General features: G+C 40.9%; 1 protein-coding gene across 1 annotated transcript; it reads left to right on the forward strand.

Annotated features, from left to right (window-relative positions):
• Positions 1-87: 87 nt before the first annotated feature.
• Positions 88-17,205, forward strand: DCAF7 (DDB1 and CUL4 associated factor 7). Its single transcript, XM_074891906.1, has 7 exons — positions 88-533; positions 6,745-6,903; positions 7,321-7,432; positions 8,511-8,629; positions 9,239-9,448; positions 10,042-10,159; positions 10,690-17,205. The coding sequence occupies exons 1-7, from the start codon at positions 396-398 to the stop codon at positions 10,860-10,862; spliced, it is 1,029 nt and encodes a 342-aa protein (XP_074748007.1). The 5' UTR covers positions 88-395; the 3' UTR covers positions 10,863-17,205.
• The last annotated feature ends 1,206 nt before the right edge of the window (positions 17,206-18,411 follow it).

The raw sequence follows: 18,411 nt of genomic DNA on the forward strand, positions 1-18,411 counted from the left end.
GACGGGCGAATCATCCAATAGATGCCCGAGAGTCTAAGTGACAGGCAATACAGCCAACCCGCACTCAGTGGGCGGGGCTCCCCGTGTGGCTTCCGTTCCCGTTGTGTGAGGGGCCGAATCCCAAACGGCCTCTGCGCTGCTCCTGCTGCCGCCGGGGTCTGGAGCCGGGCCTGGGGGTACGGCGCCGTGCTGCGGCTTCCCCCGCTCCCCGCCACCCGTCCGGCCTCGCTGCGCCCCGGCCGGCCGCGCTTCTCCTCTCCCCCGGCCCGCTTCGCCATCCCGCTCCCTTCAGTCGGGCCCATCGCTCCCCTCCGAGCCCAGCCCGGGGTTCCCCCTCGGCCAAGGCCGCTGCCCCCCTCAGCCCCGCCGCTGCCTGGGGCCCCCTCGGCCGAGCCATGTCGCTGCACGGGAAGCGGAAGGAGATCTACAAATATGAGGCGCCCTGGACCGTGTACGCCATGAACTGGAGCGTCCGGCCGGACAAGCGGTTCCGTCTGGCGCTGGGAAGCTTCGTGGAGGAGTATAACAACAAGGTGGGGAGCGGCGGCCGTGTCCGGCTCTACCGGCATCGGGCGGCGGGGCTGAGGCAGAGTGAGGGGGAGGAGGGGGCCGACCCTCTTCATCCCAGTGGTTCAAGCGGCTCCCCAGGCACAGCCTCCGCAGTTGGTGTGGCTGGAAGGAGTCTGCCTGGCTTGTCCTCGGCGCTGGGAGCTGTGTAGAGCCTTCAGATATTCCCCCGAAGTGCAGGGTGCTGGCCTAGATTCAGGCTGGTTTCCTTCCCGCGAGTCCTCAGCTGTTGGGAGACTGAGGGACTGGGGGTGGGGAGAACCATGGGTGCTGCTGCTGGCTGCTCCTCAGCCAAGAAGGTCCCTTAACTTGAGCATACCTGGCTTTTTTTCAGTATGAGGGAAAGTTTATGGCCAGGCTAAATGTGCATATACAGGGTGTCTGTGTTGAAAATGTTGTGCTGTTCTCATACTTTCTTGCTGTGGAGGACTTCTGTGTGATAACTTCTTTTCATGAGTATATTAAACCTCTTTCACTGATTCCTTAGTACCTTTACTTTTCTCTGAGAACAAGGGTGTAATGAGGCATGAGATTATATCTTCAGTGTTTCCCTGCCAGATGTTAACAGAGACCCTTACATTGGTAATAGAAACTACATGTTCACCTCTTGTGCAGTCATTTCTGAACAGACTTTAATGTGCTGGTCTGGTGTAATGAATTCATGTAAATAAAAGAGGGATGAGGAAATGGACATAGCTATAGAGCATCCTGAAGTTTGTGTGAAACTAAAGGTTTTGCAAATACAACTTTGTGTGTTTAAAGCATGTCTGCTTCTTAACTTTGTCAAGCTGTTTAATGGAGGTTGTGGAAAACAATGTCAGAAAGTTGGTGTTGGGGATTGGGTTTTGTGCAAGGCTGTAATGAGAGGGAGTGACAGTAAAGCAGGGCTGACATCTCCTACAGTGGTTAAATTACTGTACTTGCAGCAGTCCTAGACATGATAGTTCTGCTGAGCACTTTGTAGTTCAGCCAGTATGAGTTGGCTCTGTGTGAGCTGTCTCCTTACGCTGGTGAGCGCTGCTGTGGTTCTGGGAGTACTGCTCGGGAAAGGCAGGTCCCTGAGCTTGAAAACTTTTAATTTGCTTAAAGACCAACTTGAAAATGTTTTTGTAGTCTGTACTCTGAGAAGCTAAAGTAACAAACTTGAAAAGAGTTTTTTGCTTAAAGGCGGTAGAATTAGTTCATAGAGGGTATACACTTATATTGCATTTACCTCCCAAGTTTGGATCATTCTCTGGGGTTGCTCTCGATTACAGTGTGATCAGGTCTGCTTTTCAGTTCAGGCTTCAAGTGTAAAGCAGTTGAGTCCACCCCTCTCTTTTCTACCCTTTATGCTCACAGTTGTTGCAGACAGAAATTGTGTAGGACTATGTAAATTACTGCTCTCTGTAAATATTCCCCAGGCTTTCTCTTGACCTCTGAGCTTCAGGAATAACTATTCTGTTGACTTCAGTCCATGTAAGAAACACATGCTATGAGATCTATGTGGTCTAAAGAGCTGGAAACTAATTGTATGAGAATGAGATGCCAGTCTGGATGCTGCTGCTGTAGAAGTAAAGATGATGTATGATGGAAAATTAAACTTGTATAATAAATGCAGTGAAACATAACCTTCACTTTACGAGTTTTTGCTGTGCCCCTGGTGTTTCAAAGGGCAGGGAGAGGGGGGTGTTGTGGTTTTCTTGTTTGATGTTTTTGTAGTGCTTTCAGTACGACCTTCTACTGTAAGAAGATAGTTAACAGAGAGCTGTCTTGGGTAATTCAAGTGGTGTTGTTGCTTAAGAGTACTGATGTTGTCCCCTTTACTTTGGGGACAAGCTTGGGAGTGTTGTTTATCTGCACTGTCTTTGTGGTGTCTTACTGTGGCTCTCACAGCTTTGCTGAATCTTTTAGCTTTGTGCTCCACACTGGGAACTATTGGACAGATATAGTGTGCTAGGTGCACACTGGTTGTAAACTCTTTCAGCTCCAGCTTCTGTCCATGTAAGTAGTGTAACTAAAGGAACAAATGGAAAGAACTGAAGTTACCTTAAGTAGTCCATAACGTTGTGCTGCAAAGGGTCTGGAGCAGTTGGTTTTATAGCCTGACTTCTGGGCTAAGCAGAAATTCAAGATTTTTACAGGGCATGTGTAAAAGCTTTGTCCTCCTGCTAATTTGCCCTTCACAGTTGAGGTGCTTTATACAGCTTCTGACATCAAAATATACTTACAGGTACAGTTGGCACTAATTAAAAGGATAATGAAAATTCATTTTCATTTCAACTTTCTCTTTGCACTCGTAATCTTCAGAGGTTTCCGACAAGCTCCAGACAACATTTCTGTTCCTGATGTTGCAATGCCATGTTCCAAATAACTGACTTTCTTCCTTATCCTTAATATACTTTTTTAAAAAAGTCTGGAATAGCAATTCTAGCTTGCTTAAAATCTAACCAAATGAGTGAATATACCTTTTCCTTATTACTATTCTGCTTCAGGGTTTCTTTTAAAAAGGTGCTTTTAAAAAGACTTAATGCACCAAATGTTTGTTGTAGCAGAACTGCTCCCTGTAAGGGAATTACAGTGAAAGAAAGAGGAGAGATTCTCGTCTCATTTGTCTCTGTGATCTTCTATTTCTGTAGTAATTAGGAGAGCTTGAAGTACTTATGGGTTACAGATATAAAATGGCTGTTTACACCTTTGTTTCATGGGGAACTCAAAGCTATTGGCTGCCAAATCCTAATTTACTGCTGTCCCCAGTTCCCAGACTCTTCTAACCTCTGTCAACCCCCACGCTAACAGGCTGTGTAGCATACCAGAAATCTGGTTGCCAAGAACTGTTCGAACCCCAAAGGAGTTTTCTTTCAGCTTGTACACCTTTGCTGATCAAATCACTGGTACAAGAAGAGAGATTACTTGCTCCATTTGGAAGAACTAAAATTATTTGGAGTAGCGTTTCCTGAACTTCTTGGAATAGGAAACTGCTGTCAGCCTTTATAACATCTCATGGATCACTGGTGTAATGGGAGGGAACGGAGGTGTTCATAAATCTCATGGTTAATGCTGTTCCACAGTCTCCTGACTATGGCTTCGTGGATCAGGAACGATCTGTGGAAAACATCAGGAAAGGCTGATTTTGGTATCTATCTGCAAGACAAAACTGGAGTCTGGGTTAGAAAACAGTCAAGGGTGGTGCTGTACACTGCTCAGTCCCATCTCTGGAGCAGACTGACAGGTTATGACCATGTGCTTATGAGATTGCCACCTTCTCCTGAACAGTGCTTCGAATCAGAGAGTGGTCAGGGTGGTTGTTTTAACCAGAGGGTCATTTTTTCTGCAAGGTTTAGAGTTACAAAGAAAAATTATTGCATGTTGAAGATTAATTGGTGCAATGAAATCTTTCTGATTGTACATGACCCTAAAATAATTGTGAAGTGTCATTCTCAGTAATTACTAAATAGATTAAAGGAATATAGTTTTTTAAAAAAAGTACTATGAACTTACTTCACTGTTCCTCAAACCATGCAAGAAAAAGAAGTAAGCTGTTACCGAATTCTGCATTGTTTAATTCTGTGTCTGCTTCTTTTGTATTATGTTGGAGAGATGTAATTTTTTTAGAAGTTAAGGAATGCTGAGTAAAGACAAATCTTTACTCAGATGCGCTGTTGCAGTTGAGCCTTAAATTGATAAAGGCTTGGATTATGACAGGAAAATCCACATCCAATTTTAGCCTATCTTGATGTATTGGAAAAATAAATAAATATTTAGCATTCCTAGCTACTGTCATAGCATAATTGAAAAACTAATGGAGATTGAACACACTAGTCCTCGTTTTTGCACAGGAATGAGTTCCAGGTAGATGTAGAATGGTTTGCTTTGTATTCAGACTGACAGTTACTTCACTCTTAGCACCACCTCAGTCTTACCTGGGCTAGGCTTCAGACACTCCTTTGTGCAGCAGCTGGCAGCGGCAAATCTTGCCTCAGTTGCAGGAGGGAGAAACAGGGCTCTAATATAATATAATCAGCATCCTGAAAATAATTCCATTCTTCCATCTCCTCGTATTCAGCCTGCACAAGAGGATGAATAGAGGTGTTCTGTAATCACTGTATGTGGTCAAGTCCAAAGAGAAGAGTCATACCTTTGAATGTGCTGAGGTAGGAAAGAATAGAGCTTCTCAAGCAGTATTTTTCTGCCTCTGCTCCTGTCTCTGGGCAGACCAGTGCCTCCTGCTCAGAGTTATCACAGGCTGCTGCCCCGTCTGACAATCAGTGTCAGACACCTGATCTTCAGCAGTTACCAGGGGCTCTGGTGTTACTAATGCAATTTTTGTTCTCTAACCTGGCCTGCACCTAAAAATGTCAAAGATCATAAAGATGCTGGGTTGGTATGCAGTCATTGCTTTTTCTTCAGATCCGAGGAGGGGTTAAACATGAACGTGCGGTGCAGGAATATCTAAATTCACACCAGTGAAAGTGGGTCCTCTGCTGCTTGAGATTTACTTCTGGTTACGAGTACGTTGATTGCTTTGTGTAGGCTTAATACACTCACGTTGAGCTGAAAACAGCATAAGCAAAGGAGAAGAAATGATGAGAGGTCATTTGTCTTCTGATCCTGACCTTGCCACAAGATTTTCTATCACCAAGGACAATTTGCTTCCTTTGTAAAATCCGCTTAGTATTTCTGATCCCTAAAGGAGTTAGAAAGCTATTTGTCAATCACTTCAGAAGACTGGGAGATTCTTGACTGATTCATACTAGAGTGTAAAGTATAATAAGGAGTAGCTGTAATAAAGAGGGCAAGGCAGACAAATACACAGTTTTTAGAAGCATACTTGGATATCTTTTGGGGTTTGTTATGGGGCGAAAAGGATGGATCTTCTCATTGTGACAGGGGGCAAGGTTTGCATTTAAGAGCATCTCTGAACAGGCACGTAACTGCTAATGTCATAGTTTAAGATCCACTGAAGCATTTATTGATTTTTCTGTTATGTGGAAAAAAATATGGTAGATATCTGATGTAGATTAAATGTGTACTTTATTAATCAAATTTCTCACCCCAGAATATTTAGGATTTTTCCAGATAAACATCTTAGAAAAAGTCCATTAAGTCACTCTTTCCATGAGGAAGCTGCTGTGTGGAAAGTACTAGGAAGTTCCAACTGTGAGCAGCTTACAAACTAATTGTAGTGAGTTGTCCCCGTAATGTTTGTGTTTGGACAGTATTTAACACAGTGGGGCTTTTCATCCTGTTTAGGTCTCGTAGTCACTGCTAGGTTAAACACATCTTCCCAGCACCGTATTGTTCTCTGAACACTTTCTGACATGTCAATATTTTTCTAATAACATAATGTCTGGAACTTCAAGCATTACTTCAGGTGTTGTCATGACCAAGCTATGTGGGGATAGTTTCTTGTTTGCTCTGTCTTGCATCACTCTCACAACTCGGCAAGTTAGCCCTTCCCCCCGTCACATTACTGTGCAAAAAACCTAATTTGGAATTCAGTTACCTAGAATCTTTCAGCAGACCTTTCTTGGTTTTTTTCACACAAAACATTTGAATAATTATGTAAATATTTTAGCTTCCCAATTCTTTTTTTAAGTTTGAATTCTGTTTTACTCTCTGACTCTGTGATGTGATTAATCTGTATCTTAATTTTGTGCAGTTGTGACAGAACGCTTTAGGTAATGTGATGCTAAAAACAGCTTGATAGCTAGCTGACGTGATCTGTCACAATCTGCAGGGTTATGGCCAAGAATTCCGTGATACGGGCTTTAATTGTGAGTGGTTGTCATGCAAACTACAGCTTGTCCTGCTCTCTGAAGACGACATTGTCAGCATCAGTTCAGTTAAAGAGGAGTTGGAATAGCGTTTGTGCAGTTTAAGTCTGTGATTTAAACCAGACTTTGCAATGTGGAAGAGCGAAGGGTGGTCTTTAATCTTTTAGGATTGGATTTCAATTCATTTGAGATCATCTCTTCAAAGGAAAGCACTGTGGTGATTATGTATACTTCACTTTGCTTCCTAGCTGGGGCATGTAAGCAAAGCTTTAACGATTTCTCATTCGACTGACATGATGGTCCTTTTATATTGTCCTTGAGGTTACAGAAGATGTCCTTCTGAAATACACTTAGTCTTAATGCTTTATTTATAAATGAGTATTTTGATAAAATGCTTTCTTTTAAATACGGCTCCTTACAGGTGCAGCTTGTTGGTTTGGATGAAGAGAGCTCAGAATTCATTTGCAGGAACACCTTTGATCACCCCTACCCTACCACAAAGCTGATGTGGATCCCAGACACCAAGGGGGTATATCCAGACCTGTTGGCGACCAGTGGTGACTATCTGCGAGTGTGGAGAGTGAGTAAATCCTCCATAAAAAGAGATGAACCGTGATATTAATTGTGTTACATATTAATCTCATTTTCACTTGAGACCAGATCTTTTTTTGAAGTGAGTTATTTTCCTTTCGGGGTCTCTTGCCCTTGCTACAGTCTGGAGGTTAAGACATAAAATCAAGTCAGAGCACTTGATAATTTGTTTTCTTAACTGCAATAATGTGACTAAATATGATGACTATAGGAGAAGCAGAATTATCACGGTAGTTGCTGTTTTAATTGCCTTGCTGAAGATAGAGATGGTGATTGTTTTCCAGAGCTTTAGGATGTAAAGCTGAGAGAAAAGAAACACAGGATTAACACCTTATGTTTTGGAAGTGCAAGTGGAACAATGCATGTGAAGTTACTATTTAAGTCAGATGTTTCACTTTTTCTAAAGGTGGGTGAAACAGAGACCCGGCTGGAGTGTTTGCTGAACAATAACAAGAACTCTGATTTCTGTGCTCCTCTAACATCATTTGACTGGAATGAAGTGGATCCTTACCTTCTAGGTGAGACTGACAAAATGCTACATTTTCAGCATAGAAAAGACACTTTTGAATTCGGTCTGATGAAGTCCGCGCTGTGACTGACTGCTGTCTCATTGCATGTCCACTGGTTAATCTGATAACTAACCAGTGGATATACTTCTACATCATAGAAACTGCCATTGTCTTAGGTTAAAAATAAAAAAAATAAAGCAAAAAAATAGCAGCTCATAGAGACTTTTTTTCATTGAAAGGTGCCTTGTCTGGTACAAGATGGGTCACTTAAGTTGGATTAGGGATATTCCTTATTTGCAGATAGGGAGTCTCAGTCTTCAGGGCTGGTGAGTTGTTGTTGTAATGCTAAGTAATGACATATGTGAACTCCTGTGACTTATTTCAGTGTGTTCTGGAGTGGATAGAAAACTATGTACCACGCTTTGTCTTTTGTGAAGCCATTTCAGCAGTAGTAGAGCCAGGAGCCCTTAATTTGGTTGGAGGAGGGGGCTGAATTCTTCAGGTTTGATTATAGCCTGTGGGACAAATTGTGACTCCAAGATAACTGGTGCAGCAGAGGTTTGTTTCCCAGAAGAGTACGGCCATTTATGTTCAGGGGGATTTGCCCAGAGATTACCAGTGATAATATGTCTTAGTAATTATTTACTACATGATTTATTTTTTGTGTGTTGCATCTCTCATCTCTTAAGAGCTTTACTGCTAGCCCCACCTGCAGTCCACAGAAACAATCAATTAATAATAATATGCTATTGCAACACTATGACTGAATTTTGGTTTTGACATGCGCGTGAGACTTACAGAATGGGAAAGTTCATCTCAGAGTTGCATCAGGCTTCTGAATACATTGAAGTAGACATGAGCTGTTTACACTTTATTCCTGTGTGGAAGACTATTCCTGCAGCTAAAAGGTTTGGGTCATTTAAATGCATGGTAGATTGTTGTCTGTCTGACATTCTTGATTTTAATTGTATGCTGTTCTTGAGGCTATTTTGATCTGTAGATGTTGGGGGATATTACATGAATCCAGTAAGTGATTAAATAATTTATGAGAATATTGATTTTTCCAACAGAAGTATTTTTGTTTCAGGTACCTCTAGTATTGACACAACCTGCACTATTTGGGGTCTGGAGACAGGTCAGGTTCTGGGAAGAGTAAATCTGGTCTCTGGCCATGTGAAGACCCAGCTTATTGCGCATGACAAAGAGGTGATGGCTTTTTTTTGATTGTTTACATTGCAGATTTTTTAAGCTGTAGAAAAGGAACAGAATTTTCCTGTTTTCCCCCTTTTTCTTGAAAAATCTAATGATCCAAAAAGACAACCTATCTAAGATTAAGATACAGTTTTGAGTACCAAACTAATTAAAACTATACTATTGGCTATTCAGACTACTCTGTTTACTCATCATAGAATCTGGATTTGAGAATATGCTTGTTTTACTAGATTATGCTCCAGAATGTTTTAGAACAATGAGGTAAAACATCAAACTGGAATTGAAAGCAACTGCATATCAAAGGCAATAAACAACTTGCAAGGTTCTTTCATTTAACATAGTATTACTTCTCAGTAATTAATATAAAAAATCTGAGTCTGGGAAATTGATATGTTCTGTTTCAGTGAATGGTCCTATAATGACAACCATTTTAAGCTTTTTTTCCCCTCCTTTTGTCAAGTGTAATAACTAAAAACTTGCTATTTGACAGACTGTCGCAACTAGATCTGCTACCCATACGTAAAATCCATTTTACTGTGAATCAGGAGGCAGTGTGCTCACTAAAACTAAGGTTATGTTTTCCTCTGTCGTGTCACTGAGCAGGTGTATGACATAGCGTTTAGCCGTGCAGGTGGTGGGAGAGATATGTTCGCTTCGGTTGGTGCAGATGGCTCGGTGAGGATGTTCGATCTCCGTCATCTGGAACACAGCACCATAATTTATGAAGACCCACAGCACCATCCATTGCTGCGTCTCTGCTGGAATAAGCAGGATCCCAACTATCTGGCTACAATGGCCATGGACGGCATGGAGGTAAGGTGGCAGTTCATCTTCTGTAGGTGCTAGCGGTTGGGATTTTTTGGAAGGTGGTTTGGAAGTAATTAGTAGTGAGTTCTTTAAAGGGTCAGTGTCAATACTTGAACTGGAGAACAATTAAGGACCAATTCTTAGTGCACTAACTTCAGTAGGAATTCAAGTTTCTAATGCCAGAGTTACTTCTTGAAGATCTCTATGGCTCGTATATATTTCAGCTGGTTTTTGAGGGGTCTGTGAGCCCGCTGGGCAATAGTTTTCACATAAAATCTTAGCCACAAGTGTTTCAGTCACCTTGTTCTTTCTCAGTTCAGTGCACAAGGCGCTGTATCTTAGTTTGTCACTTGTGCCACTTCAGGGAAGCATAATTTGTTTGCCCTTGTTGCATAACTCACAAGCCCTCCCTGTGAGGTCTGACTCCTTTTGAGACACGTTAACCAGCTAGAAGCTATTCTTTAAGAACAGTGTTTGCTTGCCAAGCACATCCTTTAGGAAAGGGCTGTATTTATAGCCTTGGCTCAAAATACTTGGTTCTCTGAAGAAACAAATTAAAAAATGCAAGTTATCAATCTAGTTGTTTTTTGTTTCTGAAGGTTGTAATTCTAGATGTCAGAGTTCCCTGCACTCCTGTTGCCAGGTTAAACAACCACAGAGCGTGTGTAAATGGAATTGCTTGGGCACCTCATTCTTCCTGCCACATTTGTACAGCAGGTAAGTGTGATCCATCCCTATCCAGCTGCCCTGGTGAATCTCTGAGAGTCTTCCACTGCGTTTGCAAAATTCGCTCTCTCCAAAAGTTTATGCGGTTCTCTACCTGCCTTTTGCTAAAGAATACCTGCGGTTTGGAAGCCCTTTATTAATGACTTACCTAAAATTTTATGGAATTGGCACCTACTGGAGCTGACTGTGTGCAAGCAGTGAGCCCAGTGCCAAAACTGTGCATTTGCTTTAGCTAAGCTATATTATTTTAATGCTCCTTATTTTTTTGCAATCTAGTTCTTGAATGTTTTCAACTGATGTGAGTTCCACTGATCATTTGTTTTTCAACTTTGTCCTGGATAATGTATGATGAGCCAAGCTTACTTTTTTGGAGCATAGTTGTATTATCTCTGACTTGAATACCAGTTGGGACTGCAACAGCCATATCCTATATAGCTTCTTGAACTATACACCTTCAGTAGTCACGTATGGAGATCTCATTATACTTTGATTCTACTCCTGATTCTCTCTTCCTTTTGCAGCGGATGACCATCAGGCTCTCATCTGGGATATCCAGCAAATGCCTCGTGCCATTGAGGACCCTATCTTGGCCTATACAGCAGAGGGAGAAATCAACAATGTACAGTGGGCATCAACTCAGCCAGACTGGATAGCTATCTGCTACAACAACTGCCTGGAGATTTTGAGAGTGTAACATTACTGCTTCATGCCACATTGAGGCAGGGCTGTATAATTTCCCCTCCCCTCTAAAGTAAGAACAACACAAGTCAAGTGGCCAGTATCTTTTGTTGCTTTGCATCTACTGTTACAAGAAACTGTTACAAGAATCAATGGCAGGTGTCTCCTGTCTCTCCAAGACTCTAAAATGCAGAGACGTGCTGAGCCTCTTGGACCTTCTGGGTTCTGGTTTTCTTTTTTTTTTTTTTTTCCTCAGTTAAAGTTCTGTATATTTGTTTGTTGACTGTATTAATAAGCTTGCAGGCTTTTAAGTTGCTGCATATGTCCATGTGTTTGTCAGCCAGCTGAGGCAGCACATCAACTAGTTTAGTAGATGCAGGTGCAAAACAAGGTGGGGAAAAAGACATTGATGTTAACAGCCACCTTGGCAGGAATCTTTATCATTCCTGTTGTTGCTGCCTCTAAACTGTTTAAACATTTGTATGTTTTTTATATATTGGGCTAACTTTCTATTGAGTAAGGTTTTTTCCCTAATTCTTACTTTTGATATGTGATCCACTTCCATATGCCCAAAGCAGGATCTATTCATTGACACAAATCACGGTAACACTGCAGGCTCCCTGACAGTAAAGGCCTGCCAGAATTAACTGTTGCCTTGGCTCTCTATACCTGGTTACCTGGGCAGAATTTTCTGGTGCTGTGAAGTACAAGTACTTGTTGCACAATTTCTTTACACTTTTCTGATGCTAGAGGCAGTTGTTACTATGGTAGGCCTTATTTTTAAATTATAACTGAATTTGTGTGTATCCTGCAGTTGGCGTTAGCTAACAGAATGGTAATAGGTTTCAGAAAGAAGATACGTGCATGACTAAAGCTCCCAGGAGGTAAATGACTCCTGAAAAAATGTGATTTGTAATGGACTTGGGATTGATGCTTCCAATCAAATGATTTCCCCTCGGAAGACTTACTATCTAAACCAAAATAAAATGGTTTCACACTTTGTAGCTTGCTTGATTGGCAAATAATATGAGCAAGATTTTGTGGTTAGCCGGCACCTTGGAGCTTCTTTGCATTTGGCCTGTGTTCCTGGGAGTTCTTGAAAGGAGTGCAAAGCAATCTTTTTTCCAAAGTGTATTTGCTTTGCACTGTCAGGTCTTGTTGAATGAGCGAGATGAGTTGAAAAAGCTGGTCCGCTGTCCAAATGAAAACTGTTTCTCTGAAAGAAATGATTCCCTGATGTAATGCACAACGATGGGTTTAAAAGGAAAGAAACCATGCCATAGAGGCTAAGGTTTGGCGCTTGTCATCCTCGTATCTTTTCGGGATGTGCCCAAGGGCTTCTGTTTCTGTTTTGAATAGCGGATCGCTCTACAGTAATACTTTTCAATCAAAGCTGAGTGGATTAGGCAAGATAAAAATCTTTGCTGATAACATAGCTGCTCGCATGAATGCTCTGCAGTACTCTCCCGATGAAGACATGACAACCGTAGCTGGTCTGTAAGGGTATACCAGCTGAGTTTTGATGTAAATGTCAGAAACTATCAAAATTGTCTTTCCACCTAATGAGTATTCACCTGCAACTGAAGGCAGCATTATAAATAGTAGGACACTGGCAAACTTGAATCTTGTCAGTTTATGCAGGAAAGGCAAGTTGGGAGAAGTGATTGCTGTGAAAAAGTGAAGCTGACACTGAAAATGCTGTCAAATGCAGAACAGAATTTGAAAAGTTTTGTCATTCTGGACATACAGAAATACTCTTCTACAGGCTGCTTCTCAACATGGAGCTCAGAAAAGCACTGCCTTATGAATTTGATAGGAATTCATTAGGGACATCTTTATTCCATCATCCCTTTTCATATCAGAGAACCAAGAGACTCTAACACAGTTCAAGCTCATGTTTTGTCAATGACATTCCGTGTTCAGTTGTGGGATTTTTGACAGAAAGCTTGATTTGACTTGAAGGTCAGTTTTTCTTATTAGCAGCTGTGCTGAGAGTAGCGTGTTCCACAGACAGATTTGATCTAGATGTCAGAACAGTGTTAGCCAAACAATTAGGTTATCAGTTTTTACCAATAGCACTTCATCTAAAACTGGAAGATACTTGTTCAGAATGAAGTGAAAATTAGGATGTTCTTAGCAGAAGCATATAATGGCATTCACAGCTTTAGATACTCATATAAAAATATGTACACAGGCTTGTCATGTACTGTTTAATTACAAACAGGCATAATACGCTGTGTTACTAAGAGGGAACTACCTGTAATATTAGTACTTTCTGTAGTCCCCTTTATGCTTTAAAGTCTCATTCTTGTATAGATGGCATGAGTAAAAGATGAATGCATCCATTGCTTAGTTTAAAAACGCATCTTTTGCAACTGCAGAATTGTGCTTTAAAAAAGACATAGTTTAGTTGAAAGTGAAGTCACTAAAAGACTCTATAGGCTATACTAAATGGCAAATGCAGTTTATTCCTAGAGGAATATAATCTGTTACGCTAAGATGATGAGAAGAGAGCCTGTGTGAAGAGACTAATAGTCTGAATAGCCAGGTAGCTTTTGCTACTGTTGGAAAACAATCCTGATACGAACCTGACGAGGATCCGGTGTCAGTTCTTCCATCCATAAAGCTGCTTGAAATTAATTTGTGGAATTGGGTGCTCATTCCAAACTCGTCAAAGACAAGTGAAGGAATCTTCTAGGCCCCAGTGGATTCTAAGTAAAGCCTATATCCTGTTTGTTTAGCCAGTTGGGGTACCTTCTGGATCCACAGCATATTGCTTTGGGCATAATCCATTGTTATTCTTCATATGAAATTACATTTTAAAATCACTAGAGGCTGTTTTGGAACAAGGAAATGCTACTTAAAATAGCTTCTTTTCAAAGAAGACACTTTAAAGGTTAATGACTGAAAAGACATGAAAATCCTCATGGGTGAGATGTTCTGTAGTGCAAACGGCACTTCCATGTAGGGAGGGAAGTGAGAGACGTTGGTGCCCTTTTGCCAGCACCTGCTCTGCTGACACAGTGTCAGGGAGCTAACAGTCTACTTGCTGGTTCGAGTTTATTTGCGAGATATAATAAAACCCTGAGACTTGTCACTGTAGCCTGTGAATCAGAAGATAGTTTATCATGTTTCACCTGCTTAACATTCAATTATGTTGGGTGTAAAGCCTCCGTAAACATTTTTTTTTCCCAAAGTTGACGGAAGTAAATACTTTGATATTTGATTTCAATTATTTTGTGCTTGCTGCACAAGCAGAGGATGCAAAGCAACTGTTTTCAAATGCCTCATATCCTTTGAGTATAAAGTAACATTAAAGGAAAAGTGAGCATCAGTGAGGTTAGCAAAGCAGAAAATCACATGTTGGTACAGGCAAGATTGATTCCGGGACAAATGTTTTTTTCTGACCAGTAGTTCTATATCACTTCTCCAGTCAATTAATTCAAGATACTAAGCTATTTAGTTGTTATGTTCTGTTTAAACTAAGCTTTCCATAGATTCCTACTATTACATGGACAACCTGTTGTGAGTATATTGGCTCTCAACCAGGAGATCTTGATCATGTAAAATTCATTAGTGAGGTGAAAATCTGCAGAAAACAAGTTGGATGTTGAATTAGCATGTAGTATGCCAACTCTGTTAATTGTCTAAATGAAATGGGCTATGGTAGGTTGCATCTATGGGACTTGTACTTCTGTGTGCAGGGATTTAAAAAGACAAGGATTTGAGTGCTTTGACAATCTATTTAGAAAGAAAACACAGTGGTTTTAAAGAATGGTATGAAAGGAGACTGATAATACAGGTTGTTCCTTAAGGAACCTTGAAATGTACTTAACGGGGGAGGCATTGCCTCTCATAAGTCAAAGTTAATGATCCTTTCAAAACTTAGCTGTAATTATTCTCCTGAATGTTCTGGATAATAGTAAAAAGATCTATTTTTGCCTGGTGTTGCAATGAGAAAGCTGCATCAGTCTCAACTGTAGATCACTGCCTGCCAGAGACTAGGTGAGGGGAGGAGTCTCATATATTGGAATTCACAGATGCTCTTGTGCTTGTTTTAAATGTAAATGAAGAAAGCTGAGTGTGTCTGTTTTGTTCTCTTGCAGATGGCACTTTAACAAGTATATTTTTGGTAAGATTAGGAAGGAGAGTCATCTTTTCCTTAGCCCTTTTATGGTAGGCGTTTGTTTGTCTTTTGTATAAAATGTTAAATACGCAGTCACCGAAATCCTAAGCTGGCTATGGTTGTCAGTATCTAGTGGACCCTCATCTGTTCCTACTGAACACCAAAAATGTGAGCACTTGACAATACTGTTAATGTCAAACTGAAGCTCTGTATTCTGAGCCTGACGCAATCTTGCAAGGCCAACCCAAGTAGGGTAGTGCTGCTTGTCACCCGGAGAGCCCCTTTTGCGTAGGAGCTTGACGGTGTTTGGGAATCCTCTTTTCTACTGTCTGAACACGATGGCAGTAGTGGCAGGTTGGTTGTGTAAAGATGTAGCTGGATTCTTTGGACAACTTATTTTTGTTGTAGGAAAAACGCAGCTGCTGTCTGTAAATTCACACAACCTAAATTCTTGAAGTTGTCAGAACACCACTAACATAAGGAACTGCCTCCTTCAGTACCTACTGAAAAGGGTGAATGGCAGCAAGGGTAAGCTCTTGGCTCAATAGATTGCATAGTTACAGTTCCATCAAAGTACTGAAGGGTTTAGTCTTCCCACTGCTGCTTAGCAAAGTGGTCCTACCACCTCCAGTTATCCTGTCAGTTAACGCAAGTTCTCCCTGATACGTATTTCCTGATTTCTACTGTCAGACCAATATTCCAGAGCAGGCCTGTATTTATTGTATGGTGGACATCAAAAGGATGTGTCCAAAGTCAGTTCTGGAATAGGCAAGGTACTGTCAACTGTGTTCCTGTTTCTCTTGATCTTTGCAGAGAATCCAGGGAATTAATTGTATGTGGCACTTAAAGAGCACTTTCTTGTGCTTGCTTAGAGATGCAGCTGTATTTCCCCCTGCTTACCTGAGAAGAGTCAGAAATGTCTCATTCTCGAGGATATTGAGAGGAGTTTAGCATGCCCCTCACTCCTTTTTTTTTATTTTAGGAAGAGATCTCCAGAACTTCTGATCAGCACCTTTCACCAGCACTAAAAAACAGTAATTAAAAATGCAACTAAATACCAGTCACTGAACGCTCATCTAGTGATTCATGGCAGGCTCTAGAGGCAAAGGCACTTGTGAGACTGGCTTGCTGCTGCCTGATTTCAGGTAGTAACTTTGTCTGCCATATCTCAGTGGCCTTTTGTGCAGCCTCCAATACTCAGTATCAAGCTGGAATTTCCATAATCATAACTTTTTTAAAGAAATTATGTGTGGCTTCCATCAAGTTTATTTCTTTTCAGAGAATCTAATAAAATGAAGAAATAAGCTATTTCCTGAAAAAATACTGTGTCCATGAGTATCTGTAAGCCCACGTTCCAGAGCTCATCCCTTGGAGTTTGCTTTCCTGTCTGCAAGACGTGCGACTCTCAAGCCCCCTCTGTTAGAGATGAGGATCGGTCTGTCGAATCTGAACAAAGGCAGAAATGCAAGAACCAGTGAATGAAAGAGTCCTAGTACAGCTGAGAAGCGATGTGTTGCTTTTTTTGACAACTTGGTAAATATGAATTATGAAATCTACTATTTAAAAGGAACCTTTTTTTAAACTTGGGTTGCTAGCAGTGTAAAATGTAATTTAAATCTGTTGCGCCGAAGCATTTTTGTTACCAATAGTCAAGTAGATGTTTACTTTTATGTGTGTTTTTTCCCTTCTGCTCTTCCCATTCACAGTCCCGTTGTGGTAATTTCCTGAAGGTGTAATCTTTGTAGCATGATTGTACAAACATCCATATGAGATTCCTGACTTCTTGTTCTCACTAAAATATGTTAAAGCAATAGTAGTTTTACTTCTGTCCTTCTTTTCTCCACCTTCCGTATTGAGATTTGCAACTTCGCTACTATACTGTCCTAGAGGAATCCTAGTATCCTGCTATTCAACAGACATATGTTGTTGACATGGATAACTGCAGTGTCCCTATATTCCTTTATTTTTATGGAGAAAATACAAACGGTTTTGTTACAATGGATTTTAACACCTGAATCATGGAACCATATTGTTGAAACTCTGTAAATTTTAAGGTAATTTTCTGAAATCGCTTCAAAGTGGAATGTTGCATCCTTTTATGCTATTTCCTGCTTCCTATGTAGTTTTATTCAGATTTTTTAACCTTCTTTCTAAGTTTCAGCCTCCTGTGTATTAGGTACAGTATTTTCTGCCTTTCATACTTTGTAATAAAAATGGAACATTTGTAGATTGACTGCAGTTCACTGTGTGGTCAGTTAAAAACTGGTACCTCTGGGGGTGAGCAGGGAACTACTTCAAATAGGCTTCATGTATCCTATGTGAAAGGGAGGGTGATTGCTTTATCTTGTCTCTTCAAAACTGGTGAAGTGTATTCACCTCTCATACTACTGTTACCAAACAAACTTCATAATTCTAGCAACTCATAAGTTGCAAGTTACTCCAAATAATTACATTAGTAGGAACCCAGTGACAACAGAACTTGGTTAATATTTAAAGTACACCCACATTTTACATTCTTAAATCAAGCTGCCTGCGTGGTCCCTGTATACTAGTGTTGTTAGTGCTTGTTTTCCACCATTTCTGCATAGTGCTTGTTCCCTACACAACAAATGGTAATTAGCTGCCTGCATGTTTTCAGTTTTTAAGATGAGGGGAAGAGGGATTTTTCTTTTTAAATTCAAATAATTGGTCCCTAAGGGTTTTTGAATACAGGCAAATTGAAGACAAAGCAATTAGGCACTTATTTAGCTTCCAAGTCTCTCCTGTGTATGGGTGACCTCTGTTAAAGGGTGTTTTCTTTACAGGCTCAGTCACTGGTGTCGTTGTTGCTGGAACTAGGACCGAGAGGGGAATAGGGCGGCAGAGCTTGGAAATTTGTTTTTTACCTTAGATCTCGGTGAGCCAGACTGACTTCAGTATTTAGATTAACTCTAGTTCAACTAAACTGTTGTCTGACAACACTGGATTCCTTTCTAAATCTTTTGTGTACTGGCTTTGAAATAAAAGCTTACTAAGCTTTGTGACCACAGTGGAAAGAGTTGCTTGTAAAGATGCTACAGTGTTTTTAAGCTATATATGGGCTTTGTTCTAGTAATCCGTATTTGGAAAAGATGCTTTCCTTCTAAGACTTGTTTGTCTTTTACCCTAGAAATGTATTAACATCCTCCTGAATTTTTTTTCCTTGGATCTGTGCTTTGGAATTTACCAAAGAAACTTTCTCGGTTTCCACTCTGGTGGAAGAAAGCCACTTCTGCAAATTGAAGCTGCTAGTACAAAAAGTCAGGAACTGGTAGATAGGAGAAATGGATTGCCTGTCAGTGTGGGAAAACAAGTGCCATGAAGTTCTGTAGAGGAATATGGGCAGAAAAAGAGACAAAGAAATGTTCTTGGCCTCTTGCTCGACATCTGGCAGGGCTGACTTGATTGTTCTGTGACTCTG

Source organism: Strix uralensis, chromosome 22 (assembly GCF_047716275.1).
Source record: "Strix uralensis isolate ZFMK-TIS-50842 chromosome 22, bStrUra1, whole genome shotgun sequence".
NCBI classification, from domain to species: Eukaryota; Metazoa; Chordata; class Aves; order Strigiformes; family Strigidae; genus Strix; species Strix uralensis.